We start from the raw sequence: 16,146 nt of genomic DNA on the forward strand, positions 1-16,146 counted from the left end.
ACTCCGTATACACACACACACACACGAACACGAACACATACATACATACATTTATCTTAATATAGGAAATAGGGGGGCACCAATATTTATCTTGCCTCCGGGCGACTGTGACGAACTTACGCCACTGGTGGTGTCACCATCGTTTGAACAGGGGACTCTCATGGCCATATCTGTCCCAATTTGTTCAAATAAAAACAGGGGTCCCCTCACTCAATTCGGTAGGTTTTCTAGTGGTAGGCCTTGTTGGGATGACAGATTATTCCTTGGTAGGTGTTTATAGATGACAAAAAATTCTTGCAATTTCAATAAATAACTACTTACTTGGCCATTTTGGTTGCATTTTATTTGACATGTTAGATGGAGCAAAAAAGACTAATGGTAACGCTAATCTAAAAATAACACACAAATGTACTGTTGACATGTTAAATGTTGACATTATGGACAAGTCAACATTTGTGAATTTTGTCATCTTTCTTGCCAACCTTATGTCCATGTCGACAGTAGCGGATCTTGCCACGGGCAAGCAGGACTTTTGCCCGGGGTGCCGCCTTCCGGAGGGCGCTGGCGCCATCCGGAGGGCGCTGCACCATGGCAAGATCCGCCACTGCTGTGCCCTCCGTTGCCCGCTGTGTCCCCCGGCTGGGTCCCCTGTGAAGGGATTTAGACGCGTAGCGTCTAGTTTCCCTTCGTGGAGAGGACCTTTGCTGTGCAGTGCGCGATGACGTCATCGCGCACCGCTCAGCATTTAAGCAGCACTACTACTGTACAGGGGGCGTAATTGACCATGCCCCCTGTATTAAGCCACGCCCCCATTCCCTGACTGGGGCGCAGTGAGGGCTCATACCGGCCCTGCATGTCGACATTCTGAACAGAATCCCCTCCAAGCCAGACGTAATATGCAAACTGCACAGTACACAAAACCCGGGCCGCACATGCGCCAGGATGCTCCCAGACAGGCACTGCTGTCCTCACTACACAGATTCTTCATCCGCAGTGTTACTGGATATCATCTCCATTCTCTGCATGCTGGGAGTGCACCTGGATTTGTGGAGGTGCACATCAATAATCCGACCTCCTACCAATTCAGTACTGACACTTTCATTAAGATAAACCATATAGAAAATTGTGAGTATCTCGCGGTGTGTCGCCCCCTATCTGTTCATTAGATGTGCAATTTGTCATCACCATAATCAGAGTGTATTTACCTCAGCACTATACCTGGTAATAGGAATATTTACCTAGTTCCACTGACATGCCGTCACTGACCTCAGCCTATTGCGGGCGGGATGAAGCAAAGCTAAAAATTCGGCCAAACATCCGAAAATGCCATTGTAGGAGCTTTGGACGCTTTTCTCATATGTCCCAAGCTCCGGAATGTATCACTTGGATGCGGCGAGCAATGCGGTTCTGCATGCACAGAAGGGCTCCTGGGTCTTAAACCCAGAAGTTCTTCTATTGCAAAGAACAGCTCTTACTGGGAGAGCTGTCCTATGAGGATTTCTTCAAACATGCAGCGTTAATAAATGCCTTATGCTTGTGATGACTTGATGCATCCTGCCATGTATGTGAGAACGTCCCGATACATCCCAGTTACTCCTATACAGTGGTACGTGTAGATGTGATTGAATTGACTATGACACTGCATCACCCATATTGGTGTACACATCACCCCTACTGGTGTAGGCATCACCCATACTGGTGTACACATCACCCCTACTGGTGTAGGCATCACCCATACTGGTGTACGCATGACCCATATTGGTGTACGCATCACCCATACTGGTGTAGGCATCACCCATACTGGTGTAGGCATCACCCATACTGGTGTACACATCACCCATACTGGTGTACGCAGCACCCATACTGGTGTACGCATCACCAATACTGGTGTAGGCATCACCCATACTGGTGTAGGCATCACCCATACTGGTGTACGCATCACCCATACTGGTGTAGGCATCACCCATACTGGTGTAGGCATCACCCATACTGGTGTAGGTATCACCCATACTGGTGTACGCATCACCAATACTGGTGTAGGCATCATCCATACTGGTGTAGGCATCACCCATACTGGTGTAGGCATCACCCGTACTGATATACGCATCACCCATTCTGGTGTACATAAGATTCGCTCCACCAACAGGCATACAGCTAGCTCTGAATGAGACCCAAAATTTCACAACTTTACTTTATCCACATGAAACTATACCAGAGTCCTATTATTTATTTCTATATGTTTTTACTGCTTGATTTATCAACCCCTTAGTCATTAGAAAACATATGAAACCTTGAACTGAACAAATGTGGTTTCATGTTGATGGCTCTTCTTACCTGGGGATTATCCATGTACCAAAGCAGGTAATTTGCCTGGGTGTCCAGAATGAAATATCTCCGGAGAAATCTCCCACTCCCTGCATCCTCGATGTCCAGAAACCCACAGGTTCGGTTCAGCCGATCCACATAAGGCATTCCTAACAAATCCACACATTACCCTACATGACAAAAGAACATGGTCCATAAGAGACATTCTTTTATAAATGCACATTCCACAATTTATTTTTTTGCAAACAGATTGATGAGAAAATATCAGATACACAGGATAATCTGATATGGCGTTAGGAGATCGCTACCAGACAAGAAGATTATCATGTTCTGTTCCAAAACAGAACATGTCAGGAAATAACGCAGGTTAATTAGTGTGGTGTAGCAGTCATCTGATGTCTGTGCTGGGCTGGGTGTGCTGGAAGGTCCCTGACATATATTCCCAGATCTTGTCCTGATAATCAGTAATCACTAGACATGTATAAGCCCAGCAATGTGTGATCCTGTCCTAATAATGTTGTCAGTAGATCACTGGACATAATATATATAAACACAGGGCTGTGATACCCTGCCCTGATAATATGCAGCCAGTAGATCACAGCACGTTATATGCCATATAAACCCATGTCGGTGAGATCCTGTCCTGGTATTATGCTGTCAGTAGGTCACTGGACATTATATACCATATATACCCATGTCGGTGTAAATCCAGTCCTTGTAATATGCTGTCAGTAGATCACTGGGCATTATATACCATATAAACCCATGTCGGTGTTATCCTGTCCTGGTAATAAGCTGTCAGTAGATCACTGGACATTATATACCATATTATAAACCCATGTTGGTGTGAACCTGTCCTGGTAATATACTACAAGTATATCACTGGACATTATATACCATATAAACCCATGTCGGTGTTATCCTGTCCTGGTATTATGCTGTCAGTAGATCACTGGACATTATATACCATATAAACCCATGTCGGTGTTATCCTGTCCTGGTATTATGCTGTCAGTAGATCACTGGACATTATATACCATATAAACCCATGTCAGTGTTATTCTGTCCTGGTATTATGCTGTCAGTAGATCACTGGACATTATATACCATATTATAAACCCATGTCGGTGTGAACCTGTCCTGGTAATATACTACAAGTAGATCACTGGACATTATATACCTATATAAATCCAGGTCAGTGTTATCCTGTTCTGGTATTATGCTGTCAGTAGATCACTGGACATTATATACCATATAAACCCATGTCGGTGTTATCCTGTCCTGGTATTATGCTGTCAGTAGGTCACTGGACATTATATACCATATATACCCATGTCGGTGTGAACCAGTCCTTGTAATATGCTGTCAGTAGATCACTGGGCAGTATATACCATATAAACCCATGTCGGTGTTATCCTGTCCTGGTAATAAGCTGTCAGTAGATCACTGGACATTATATACCATATTATAAACCCATGTCAGTGTGAACCTGTCCTGGTAATATACTACAAGTAGATCACTGGACATTATATACCATATAAACCCATGTCAGTGTTATCCTGTCCTGGTATTATGCTGTCAGTAGATCACTGGACATTATATACCATATAAACCCATGTCGGTGTGAACCTGTCCTGGTAATATACTACAAGTAGATCACTGGACATTATATACCATATACTGTATACTCATGTCGGCGAGATCCTGTCCTGGTAATATGCTGTCAGTAGATCACTGGACATTGGACTGAACTCTGTTAAGGCAGTGCCACACTGGACGGCATGAATGATGAACAATATCATTCATTGTTTTCCCTTGAACTTCCCGGACTCCCGGATGAATGATAATGAACGAGATAGAGCGGCGACACAGAGCGATTTCATGAACAACTGAACAATATGCAGCATGTCGTCAATGATATAGCCAGAACTGAGCTGCAGGGACAAATGACAGATTACCTAGTTGACGACCAGCGGGAGCACGCATCGTTCATCGGCGCACCAGCCACACTGGGCGATATTTTAAACAATGTCGCTCAGAAGGATGAAAATGAGTGATATCTTTTAAAATATCGTCCAGTGTGGCACTTCCTTTACTCTATCATTTTCTCCTTAGAATTTGCAGTCAATCACTTCATATAATGATATACCCCCAGCATTGTCTCATATTCCTATAGAGAAATGACAATAAGTCCTACCTTAGCATGCATGTCGGGTACGCTTACATTTCTTCATTTTGCAGTCTCTAGCTCCCATTTGACAGCAACATCTTTTTTTCCCCCAGTTTCTTTTAATGGATGTTCTCAATTCATAAGATTAATATAAAGTGCAAATGTCTTTAGGTAGACTGTTTTGCAGAGTGCAGAATAACTCATCCGAATAGGCCTGTGTCTGTACAACTAGCCGGAAACTTTTCCTGCAGCCACTGGAAATTCCCCCCTCCTGAATTATCGCCCTAGATCCAGTGAAGTTTATCTAGATCTATTCTCTGTCAGTCTCCGGCTCATCAGAAACTCTTGTTCTCTCCTCCTCCTGTGTTTGTCTCCTTCCTACTCAGTCTGCCCCTGACAATCTGTGTAACAGGCACGCCTTACACACACCCCTACACACACACAAAAGAAACACAAATGTGGGCTGGGTGATGCTGATGTGCAGTGTAAATCAGGAAGCTGGAAAAGGACACTGTATGTATAGTAACATACAGTATAGTAACACCTACACTGTACCACTGCAACATAAGCAACATGTTGTCTACTCAGCCAAGAACAGTGAGCGCAGGTGTTTTGGACCTGTCAAGCAAAATGTGTTTGGGTCTGCAGGATGTTTTCCACTGATAAGGGGCACTTGGGCACACAGCAGTCTATCTACTGATCTGTGTCGGTGGGGTTGGTGTGCAGTCAGCGCCCCAGAGATACTGCCTGGCAGCGGTAAGGCTTTACCACTTCACACATGGGCGGGGGCTGAAAACTTGGTCGGGACTTCAAGTTCCATTTTTCAATGAATAAATAAAACAATAAACGTTTAAAAATAGAAAACTATTGGTTTATTTAAATAAATTATTTTGTCTGCTGGCTATTGCCATCCTGAGATGTTAGTAGCGATAAGAGAATTGCAGCTGTGCATGCAGCGGCATAACTAGTAACTTGTGGTCCCCAAATTAACATTTGAAAGGGGCCCCCAAAAGTTATATAGAGAAACTACTATGTGCATTATGCTGCATTGTGCCCTCTAGTTCATATTATGCCACACTCTAATGCTCTCAGTTCACATTAGGCAACACAGTGCCCCCCCCCCAGATCACACGCCACAGTCCCTCCAGTTCACATTACACATTATAGTGTCCTCAGTCTTCATTATGCTACTATGCTCCCAGTTTATATTGGCGGGATCCTGCATAGTGCACTCTTCAACCCCAGACACCTTTCTCTTCCCCTTGTGCTCTGCCCACCATATCTGCTGCATGCAATTCACTGTGGGCTGGTAGGGAGGGGCAGCCTGTAAACTATATGCTGTGATCTAGTGTATTTAATGGGATGCAGTCAGGATCCTAGGGTTAGGTACTAGGGGGAGGGTTAGGGTTAGGCTGCGGGAGGGAATGGTTATGGTTAGGGTCAGGGCCGAATCCAGGCATGTTCGATAGGAGCGGCCGCTCGGGGCGCTGTGCTTCTAAGGGTGCCCTGCCATTTCCTGCAGTCATATGCTCCTCCACCTCCCGCTGCCAGACCCCACGCTCCTGACGTCTCCCCCCCCATGATACCTGCTGCTTCTCCCGTGACTGGAGGGAGCTTGTGAAGCGGGCACCAATCAGGGAACTTCCTATCTCCCTGTGCCGGTGTTCGTGGTGAGCAGTCTGCTGCAGGGTCAGGCTGGGCACTGGAGGTGACCCGGGATCAGGATGTTGTCAGTGGCGGCCAGACCTGCTTCCAATGCAGTACTGTACTGCGTGGTGGTGATGGCACTGAGCCCCGCAGAGCCAGACGAGCGGGCAGCCGGCCACAGCCCATATGCAGCTGGAGAAGTTGTGGGAGTGAATGCCTGGATGAGGACATGGGCTAAACTACCAAGGTGCTGTAGGCCCCACTGTTGCTGGCCCCTGGCTGTCAGTCCCCACCTCTTCCTGGCCCCTGCCTTCCATTCTACCTCCTTCCATCCTGGGACCTACAGGCCCTAAATTGCAGCCACCTGGACTAGAAGTGGTTTCCTGGACTGGGTGATATGGACTTCCCTTCTCTCCCTCATGAGCTTCAGACTCACCTGGACCCTCAGATACAGCACAGGAGCAACAGCGGAGCCCGGCAGGCAGCGGCGGTGGTGAGTAGCACTACTGGGGACATATGTGTATCTGGCACTATTGGGGGCATATGTGTATCTGCTGCTACTAGGGGCATATGTGAATCTGGCACTGCTGGGAGCATATGTGTATCTGGCACTGCACTATTTTGGGCATATGTGTATATGGTACTGTGGGAGCATATGTATATCTGCCACTGCTGGGGGCATATACGCATCTGGCACTGCTGGTGCCATATGTGTATCTGGCACTGCTGGGGGCATATGTGTATCTGGCACTGCTGGGAGCATATGTGTATCTGACACTGCTGGGGGTGTATGTGTATCTGGCACTATTGGGGGCATGTATGTATCTGGCACTGCGGAGGGGCATATGTGTATCTGGCACTATTGGGGGCATGTGTGTATCTGGCACTGCACTGTTGGTCATGTGTAGCTGGCACTACTGGGGCATGGGGACATATGTGTATCTGGCACTGCTGGGGGGCATATAATGTGTACCTAGCACTGCACTACTGGGGGTATATGTGTATCTGGTACTGCTGGGGGCATATAATGTGTATCTGGCACTACTGTGGGTTTATGTGTATTTGGCACTGCACTACTGGGGTCATTATGTGTAACTGACACTTTGCTGGAGACATTATGTGTAAGGAACACTACTGTGGGGATCATGTGTAAGGCTGCTAATTGTGTGTGTAGAGGGGTGTGAAAATATATTTATAGTTTGATGATATAAAATTGAGAGGCCATGCCCACTTCTCCAGGAGCGCGGGTGCCTTCGGCGCGTGCATGGGAGGGGGAGGGGGGGCACTTACAATTTTTTTTCGCTCAGGGCAATAGTAAGCCTGGAGCTGGTCTTGATTAGACTGCAGGCGGGGAGGTTTAGTGTTAGGCACTAGGGCAGTGGTTCCCAAACTTTTTTGAATCACGACACTCAAGAGTATCAGAATGTTTTTCATGGCACCCCCTAGACCAAAAGTTTCTTATTGAGAAATTTAGAAATAAATATAAAATTAAGTACATTTTATTTATATGTCATCCTTAGGTTTAATTATGTGGTGAGGAACAAGATTTGATTCTGTTTGTCCACATATTTTATGATTGGCATCCACAAGTACTAGTTTTACCTATTACATTGACCATAAATAGTTTGAATTAGTCCTGGACAACCAGAGTTTGAGAACCACTGCACTAGGGGGAGGGTTGGACTGCAATAAGCAGGTGGTTAGGGTTAGGCTGCAGAAGCGGACGGTTAGGATTAGGCTGCAGGAGGGGAGGGTTAGTGTTAGGCACTAGGGGGAGGGTTAAGATTAGGCTGCAGGAGGAGACTGTTAGGGTTAGGCTGTGCGAGAGGACAGCTAGGGTTAGGCTGCGGGAGGGGATGGTTAGGAGGGGAGGGTTAGTGTTAGGCTGCAGGAGGGAACTGTTAGGGTTAGACTGCAGGAGGGGAGGTTTAGGGTTAGGCACTAGGGGGTGGGTTAGGCTACAGTAGGGGATGGTTAGGGTTACACTGTGGGAGGGGACGGCTAGGGTTAGGCACTAGGGCAGCAGTGGCCAACCCGCGGCTCTCGAGCCGCATGCGGCTCTTCCATCCGCCGCATGTGGCTCGGTCAGCTCCTGGCCACCGCTGCTCCCAGCCCGAGACACACGCACACCTCTCCGGCGGCAGTGTCTCTCTTCATTCGGCAGCGCCCGTGAGCCAATCAGAGCTCGCGGACCGGCAGCTAAGGCTCCTGATTGGCTGCCGGACCGCGAGCTTTGATAGGCTCATAGACCGGCGCCTAATTCAAGAGAGACACCGCTGCCGGAGAGGGAGCAGCAGCGCGGTGAGCAGAGAAGAGGAGGAGGAGGGAGGAGGACTGTGGGGATGTGTATCTGCACTGGGGGCATAGCAGGCACTGTGGGGACATATGCATCTGGCACTGGGGTATATCTGGCACTCGGGGGACATGTGTTTCTGGCACTGGGGGCATAGCAGGCACTGTGGGGACAAGTGTATCTGGCACTGGGGGCATAGCTGGCACTGTGGGGACATATGTATCTGCACTGGGGGTATATCTGGCACTGGGGCATAGCAGGCACTGTGGGGACATATGTATCTGGAACTGGGGTATATCTGGCACTCGGGGGACATGTGTATCTGGCACTGGGGCATAGCTGGCACTGTGAGGACATGTGTATCTGGCACTGGGGGCATAGCTGGCACTGTGGGGACATATGTATCTGCACTGGGAACATATATGTATGTGGCACTGTGGGGACATGTGTATCTGGCACTGTGGAGGCACCCATTTTTTTGCGTTTTTATATGTACTGTACTGGGGCATTATATGTATGTGGCACTGTACAACATGACGAAAAAACGGGGTTATGATATGAAGTCATACTCCTACAAACATCATACCGAAAGGTGTGCGCACAAAAATAGGGTGTGGCTTTGTGACAACTATGCCACGCCCCCATTTTAGCGCGCACGCCTACGGCACGTGCATGATAGTGGCTCTTGCTCTTGACTTCAGATCTTTTCTGGCTCTTTGCTTCTGACTGGTTGGCAATACCTGCACTGGGGGGTGGGTTAGGGTTAGGCTGCGGGAGGGGTGGGTTAAGTTTAGGCTGCGGGAGGGTATAGCTAGGGTCAGACTGTGGGAGGGGAGGGTTAGGCAATAAAGGGAGGGTTAGGCTGTGTGAGGGGGAGGTTAGGGTTAAGCTGCGCGAGTTGGAGTTTAGGCTGCTGGAGGAAACAAGCTTAAGTTGCGGGAGGGCATGGTTAGGGTTAGGCTGCGGGAGGGGTGGGTTAAGGTTAGGTTGTTGGGAGGGGGAGGTTAGGGTTAGGTTGTGGGAATGGTGGGTTAGGTTTGGGATCAGGGTTAGGGTTAAAATACTCACCGTGAACCATTAGGATTGTGAATGTCGAGTTGCCACTGTCAGCATTCTGACCACTGGGTTTTCAACCACCAGGATATCAATACCATCCTATATTCAATACACTGTACACACAGTAGCCCTAGTATCATGATGAGTAGTTTGTGGACTGTCCCTTTCTGTATTCATAATAGTGTCACTGATTGTGTTGTGAGCTGGCTGCATGGGTGGTGGGTACTAAGGGCAGGCCCCCTAAGACTCTAGGCCACATAGCAATGGCACCCACTCTAGTTACTGTATGCCTCTATGTACATTTACCTCTCAGACCTGCATACTCTCGCAGAATGTCTGTGAGTCTCCTGAATCGCAGGTGGTGCACCCGGCCACCTCAAACAGATTATATAAGTCTCCTGAAGTTGCCCAGCATTCAGGGAAGCAGGCGGTCCAAGTGGCAGATGACGTCATTTGCAGTGATGCGTGTCATCGAAGCTTCTTCTCCTGTTTTACAATGCCGGTAATTTTGTCATTGTATTATAGCAGGTGGTGGCGACACAAGGACGCTATCGTGCCATCACGCCACCCGCACCACACACCTGTTCTGCACTACATTATCCATTGTGCCACCCTAGCTGCCCCCACCAGTAGAGGGCAGCCAGAAATTCATCATGTATGGCACCGCTGGAAACCTTTTTATATAGAAGGTGATACTCTGTTATAGATATCGCAGAACGGGGGATTGTGAAATAGAAGGAAGCCCTATTTAGGGTTTATCTCCCATTAATACACATATTCCTGCTTCACTAATACGTTTTACTTACATATGAGGAGGAGCAGTAATTGTGTAGGTGAGACAGCCATGCTATGTAATAGACACTGCCTGGAGCAGGGGGCGTGGCCACACTGTGGCCAATAATACTGCAAAGAAAAGCACAAGGGAAGGCAGCTATCACATCTGCCTCACTGAGGGGTGTGTGGCTTGATGCAGTGTCAGGTGACCCATCTAGGAAGTTCCCCAGCACCCAGGAGCAGCCAACATAAAGGAGAAGCTGATGATAAGGAGAGCTAAAATGCGGGGGAATGTGCTGGTGAGTGGATGCTTGGGCCGAGCAAGGGGGCACAGGGCTGGCCCACTCCTCTCCTGTGGACAACAAACTCATTTGAAAATGGCCATATTCAGAGTTGGTCGCGTCTATATGGCTACAATACACCTATCGTGGGTGCAAAAGATCAGTTGGAAATGGCTTACACTTACCTCAGATTAAAATAAGAATTTACTTACCGATAATTCTATTTCTCGGAGTCCGTAGTGGATGCTGGGGTTCCTGAAAGGACCATGGGGGATAGCGGCTCCGCAGGAGACAGGGCACAAAAAGTAAAGCTTTAGGATCAGGTGGTGTGCACTGGCTCCTCCCCCTATGACCCTCCTCCAAGCCTCAGTTAGGTACTGTGCCCGGACGAGCGTACACAATAAGGAAGGATTTATGAATCCCGGGTAAGACTCATACCAGCCACACCAATCACACTGTACAACCTGTGATCTGAACCCAGTTAACAGTATGATAACAGCGGAGCCTCTGAAAAGATGGCTCACAACAATAATAACCCGATTTTTGTAACTATGTACAAGTAATACAGATAATCCGCACTTGGGATGGGCGCCCAGCATCCACTACGGACTCCGAGAAATAGAATTATCGGTAAGTAAATTCTTATTTTCTCTATCGTCCTAGTGGATGCTGGGGTTCCTGAAAGGACCATGGGGATTATACCAAAGCTCCCAAACGGGCGGGAGAGTGCGGATGACTCTGCAGCACCGAATGAGAGAACTCCAGGTCCTCCTTAGCCAGGGTATCAAATTTGTAGGATTTTACAAACGTGTTTGCCCCTGACTAAATAGCCGCTCGGCAAAGTTGTAAAGCCGAGACCCCTCGGGCAGCCGCCCAAGATGAGCCCACCTTCCTTGTGGAATGGGCATTTACATATTTTGGCTGTGGCAGGCCTGCCACAGAATGTGCAAGCTGAATTGTATTACACATCCAACTTAGCAAAAGTCTGCTTAAAAGCAAGAGCACCCAGTTTGTTGGGTGCATACAGGATAACAGCAAGTCAGTTTTCCTGACCCCAGCCGTCCTGGAACCTATATTTTCAGGGCCCTGACCACATCTAGCAACTTGGAGTCCTCCAAGTCCCTAGTAGGCGCAAGACACCACAATAAGCTGGTTCAGGTGAAACACTGACACCACCTTAGGGAGAGAACTGGGGACGAGTCCGCAGCTCTGCCCTGTCCGAATGGACAAACAGATATGGGCTTTTTTGAGAAAAAAAACCACCAATTTGACACTCGCCTGGTCCAGGCCAGGTCCAACAGCATGTTCACTTTTCATGTGAGATGCTTCAAATCCACAGATTTGACTGGTTTTAAACCAATGTGTTTTGAGGAATCCCAGAACTACGTTGAGATCCCACAGTGCCACTGGAGGCACAAAAGGGGGTTGTATATGCAATACTCCCTTGACAAACTTCTGGACTTCAGGAACTGAAGCCAATTCTTTCTGGAAGAAAAATCGACAGGGCCGAAATTTGAACCTTAATGGACCCCAATTTGAGGCCCATAGACACTCCTGTTTGCAAGAAATGCAGGAATCGACCGAGTTGAAATTTCTTCGTGGGGCCTTCCTGGCCTCACACCACGCAACATATTTTCGCCACATGTGGTGATAATGTTGTGCGGTCACCTCCTTTCTGGCTTTGACCAGGGTAGGAATGACCTCTTCCTGAATGCCTTTTCCCTTAGGATCCGGCGTTCCACCGCCATGCCGTCAAACGCAGCTGCGGTAAGTCTTGGAACAGACATGGTACTTGCTGAAACAAGTCCCTTCTTAGCGGCAGAGGCCATGAGTCCTCTGTGAGCATCTCTTGAAGTTCCGGGTACCAAGTCCTTCTTGGCCAATCCGGAGCCATGAGTATAGTTCTTACTCCTCTACGTCTTATAATTCTCAGTACCTTAGGTATGAAAAGCAGAGGATGGAACACATACACCGACTGGTACACCCACGGTGTTACCAGAACGTCCACAGCTATTGCCTGAGGGTCTCTTAACCTGGCGCAATACCTGTCCCGTTTTTTGTTCAGACGGGACGCCATCATGTCCACCTTTGGTAATTCCCAACGGTTTACAATTATGTGGAAAACTTCCCCATGAAGTTCCCACTCTGCCGGGTGGAGGTCGTGCCTACTGAGGAAGTCTGCTTCCCAGTTTCCATTCCCGGAATGAAACACTGCTGACAGTGCTATCACATGATTTTCCGCCCAGCGAAAAGTCCTTGCAGTTTTTGCCACTGCCCTCCTGCTTCTTGTGCCGCCCTGTCTATTTACGTGGGCGACTGCCGTGATGTTTTATCCCACTGGATCAATACCGGCTGACCTTGAAGCAGAGGTCTTGCTAAGCTTAGAGCATTATAAATTTACCCTTAGCTATATTTATGTGGAGAAAAATCTCCAGACTTGATCACACTCCCTGGAAATTTTTTCCTTGTGCGACTGCTCCCCAGCCTCTCGGGCTGGCCTCCGTGGTCACCAACATCCAAAACTGAATGCCGAATCTGCGGCCCTCTAGAAGATGAGCACTCTGTAACCACCACAGGAGAGACACCCTTGTCCTTGGATATAGGGTTATCCGCTGATGCATCTGAAGATGCGATCCGGACCATTTGTCCAGCAGATCCCACTGAAAAGTTCTTGCATGAAATCTGCCGACTGGAATTGCTTCGAAGGAAGTCACCATTTTTTTACCATGGCCCTTGTGCAATGATGCACTGATTTTAGGAGGTTCCTGACTAGCTCGGATAACTCCCTGGCTTTCTCTTCCGGGAGAAACACCTTTTTCTGGACTGTGTCCAGAATCATCCCTAAGCACAGGAGACTTGTTGTCGGGATCAGCTGCGATTTTGGAATATTTAGAATCCACCCCTGCTGTTGTAACAGTATCCGAGATAGTGCTACTCCGACCTCCAACTGTTCCCTGGACTTTGCCCTTATCAGGAGATCGTCCAAGTAAGGGATAATTAAGACGCCTTTTCTTCGAAGAAGAACCATCATTTCGGCCATTACCTTGGTAAAGACCCGGGGTGCCGTAGACAATCCAAACGGCAGCGTCTGAAACGGATAGTGACAGTTCTGTACCACGAACCTGAGGTACCCTTAGTGATAAGGGCAAATTTGGGACATGGAGGTAAGCATCCCTGATGTCTCGGGACACCAGATAGTCCCCTTCTTCCCGGTTCGTTATCACTGCTCTGAGTGACTCCATCTTGATTTGAACCTTTGTAAGTGTTCAAATTTTTTTAGATTTAGAATAGGTCTCACCTAGCCTTCTGGCTTCAGTACCACAATATAGTGTGGAATAATACCCCCTTTTCTTGTTGTAGGAGGGGTAATTTAATTATCACCTGCTGGGAATACAGCTCGTGAATTTTTTCCCATACTGCCTCCTTGTCGGAGGGAGACCTTGGTAAAGCAGACTTCAGGAGCCTGCGCAGGGGAAATGTCTCGACATTCCAAACTGTACCCCTGGGATACTACTTGTAGGATCCAGGGGTCCTGTACGGTCTCAGCGTCATGCTGAGAGCTTGTCAGAAGCGGTGGAACGCTTCTGTTCCTGGGAATGGGCTGCCTGCTGCAGTCTTCTTCCCTTTCCTCTATCCCTGGGCAGATAAGACTCTTATAGGGACGAAAGGACTGAAGCTGAAAAGACGGTGTCTTTTTCTGCAGAGATGTGACTTAGGGTAAAAACGGTGGATTTTCCAGCAGTTGCCGTGGCCACCAGGTCCGATGGACCGACCCCAAATAACTCCTCTTCCTTTATACGGCAATACACCTTTGTGCCGTTTGGAATCTGCATCACCTGACCACTGTCGTGTCCATAAACATCTTCTGGCAGATATGGACATCGCACTTACTCTTGATGCCAGAGTGCAAATATCCCTCTGTGCATCTCGCATATATAGAAATACATCCTTTAAATGCTCTATAGTCAATAAAATACTGTCCCTGTCAAGGGTATCAATATTTTTAGTCAGGGAATCCGACCAAGCCACCCCAGCTCTGCACATCCAGGCTGAGGCGATCGCTGGTCGCAGTATAACACCAGTATGTGTGTATATACTTTTTATGATATTTTTCCAGCCTCCTGTCAGCTGGCTCCTTGAGGACGGCCCTATCTATAGACGGTACCGCCACTTGTTCTGATAAGCGTGTGAGCGCCTTATCCACCCTAAGGGGTGTTTCCCAACGCGCCCTAACTTCTGGCGGGAAAGGGTATACCGCCCATATTTTCTATCGGGGGGAACCCACGCATCATCACACACTTCATTTAATTTATCTGATTCAGGAAAAACTACGGTAGTTTTTTCACATCCCACATAATACCCTCTTTTGTGGTACTTGTAGTATCAGAAATATGTAACACCTCCTTCATTGCCCTTAACGTGTGGCCCTAATAAGGAATACGTTTGTTTATTCACCGTCGACACTGGATTCAGTGTCCCTGTCTGTGTCGACCGACTAAAGTAAACGGGCGTTTTAAAACCCCTGACGGTGTTTTTGAGACGTCTGGACCGGTACTAATTGTTTGTCGGCCGTCTCATGTCGTCAACCGACCTTGCAGCGTGTTGACATTATCACGTAATTCCCTAAATAAGCCATCCATTCCGGTGTCGACTCCCTAGAGAGTGACATCACCATTACAGGCAATTGCTCCGCCTCCTCACCAACATCGTCCTCATACATGTCGACACACACGTACCGACACACAGCACACACACAGGGAATGCTCTGATAGAGGACAGGACCTACTAGCCCTTTGGAGAGACAGAGGGAGAGTTAGCCAGCACACACCAAAAACGCTATAATTATATAGGGACAACCTTATATAAGTGTTTTCCCTTATAGCATCTTTTTTATATATTTCTAACGCCAAATTAGTGCCCCCCCTCTCTGTTTTAACCCTGTTTCTGTAGTGCAGTGCAGGGGAGAGCCTGGGAGCCTTCCCTCCAGCCTTTCTGTGAGGGAAAATGGCGCTGTGTGCTGAGGAGATAGGCCCCGCCCCTTTTTCGGCGGCCTCGTCTCCCGCTCTTAACGGATTCTGGCAGGGGTTAAATATCTCCATATAGCCCCCGGAGGCTATATGTGAGGTATTTTTAGCCAAAAAAGGTTTTCATTTTGCCTCCCAGGGCGCCCCCCTCCCAGCGCCCTGCACCCTCAGTGACTGCCGTGTGAAGTGTGCTGAGAGGAAAATGGCGCACAGCTGCAGTGCTGTGCGCTACCTTAAGAAGACTGAGGAGTCTTCTGCCGCCGATTCTGGACCTCTTCTCGTTTCAGCATCTGCAAGGGGGCCGGCGGCGAGGCTCCGGTGACCATCCAGGCTGTACCTGTGATCGTCCCTCTGGAGCTAATGTCCAGTAGCCAAGAAGCCAATCCATCCTGCACGCAGGTGAGTTCACTTCTTCTCCCCTAAGTCCCTCGTTGCAGTGATCCTGTTGCCAGCAGGACTCACTGTAAAATAAAAAACCTAAGCTAAACTTTTCTAAGCAGCTCTTTAGGAGAGCCACCTAGATTGCACCCTTCTCGGCCGGGCACAAAAATCTAACTGAGGCTTGGAGGAGGGTCA

The 16,146-nt window shown here is 48.2% G+C and overlaps 1 protein-coding gene across 4 annotated transcripts in view; it reads right to left on the reverse strand.

Moving 5' to 3' along the window:
* Positions 1-16,146, reverse strand: part of PLEKHA2 (pleckstrin homology domain containing A2) — a 251,324-nt gene that overhangs the window by 205,198 nt on the left and 29,980 nt on the right. For 2 of the 4 annotated variants that reach the window (XM_063931609.1, XM_063931606.1), the window contains exon 2: positions 2,335-2,474. In XM_063931609.1, the coding sequence (XP_063787679.1) occupies positions 2,335-2,474 (140 nt within the window). Of the gene's footprint in view, positions 1-2,334; positions 2,496-4,522; positions 4,900-16,146 lie in introns of those variants that run through there. The other 2 variants (XM_063931608.1, XM_063931607.1) reach the window with 2 other exon arrangements.

The sequence above is a fragment of the Pseudophryne corroboree genome, chromosome 6 (assembly GCF_028390025.1).
Source record: "Pseudophryne corroboree isolate aPseCor3 chromosome 6, aPseCor3.hap2, whole genome shotgun sequence".
In the NCBI taxonomy this organism is placed as follows: Eukaryota; Metazoa; Chordata; class Amphibia; order Anura; family Myobatrachidae; genus Pseudophryne; species Pseudophryne corroboree.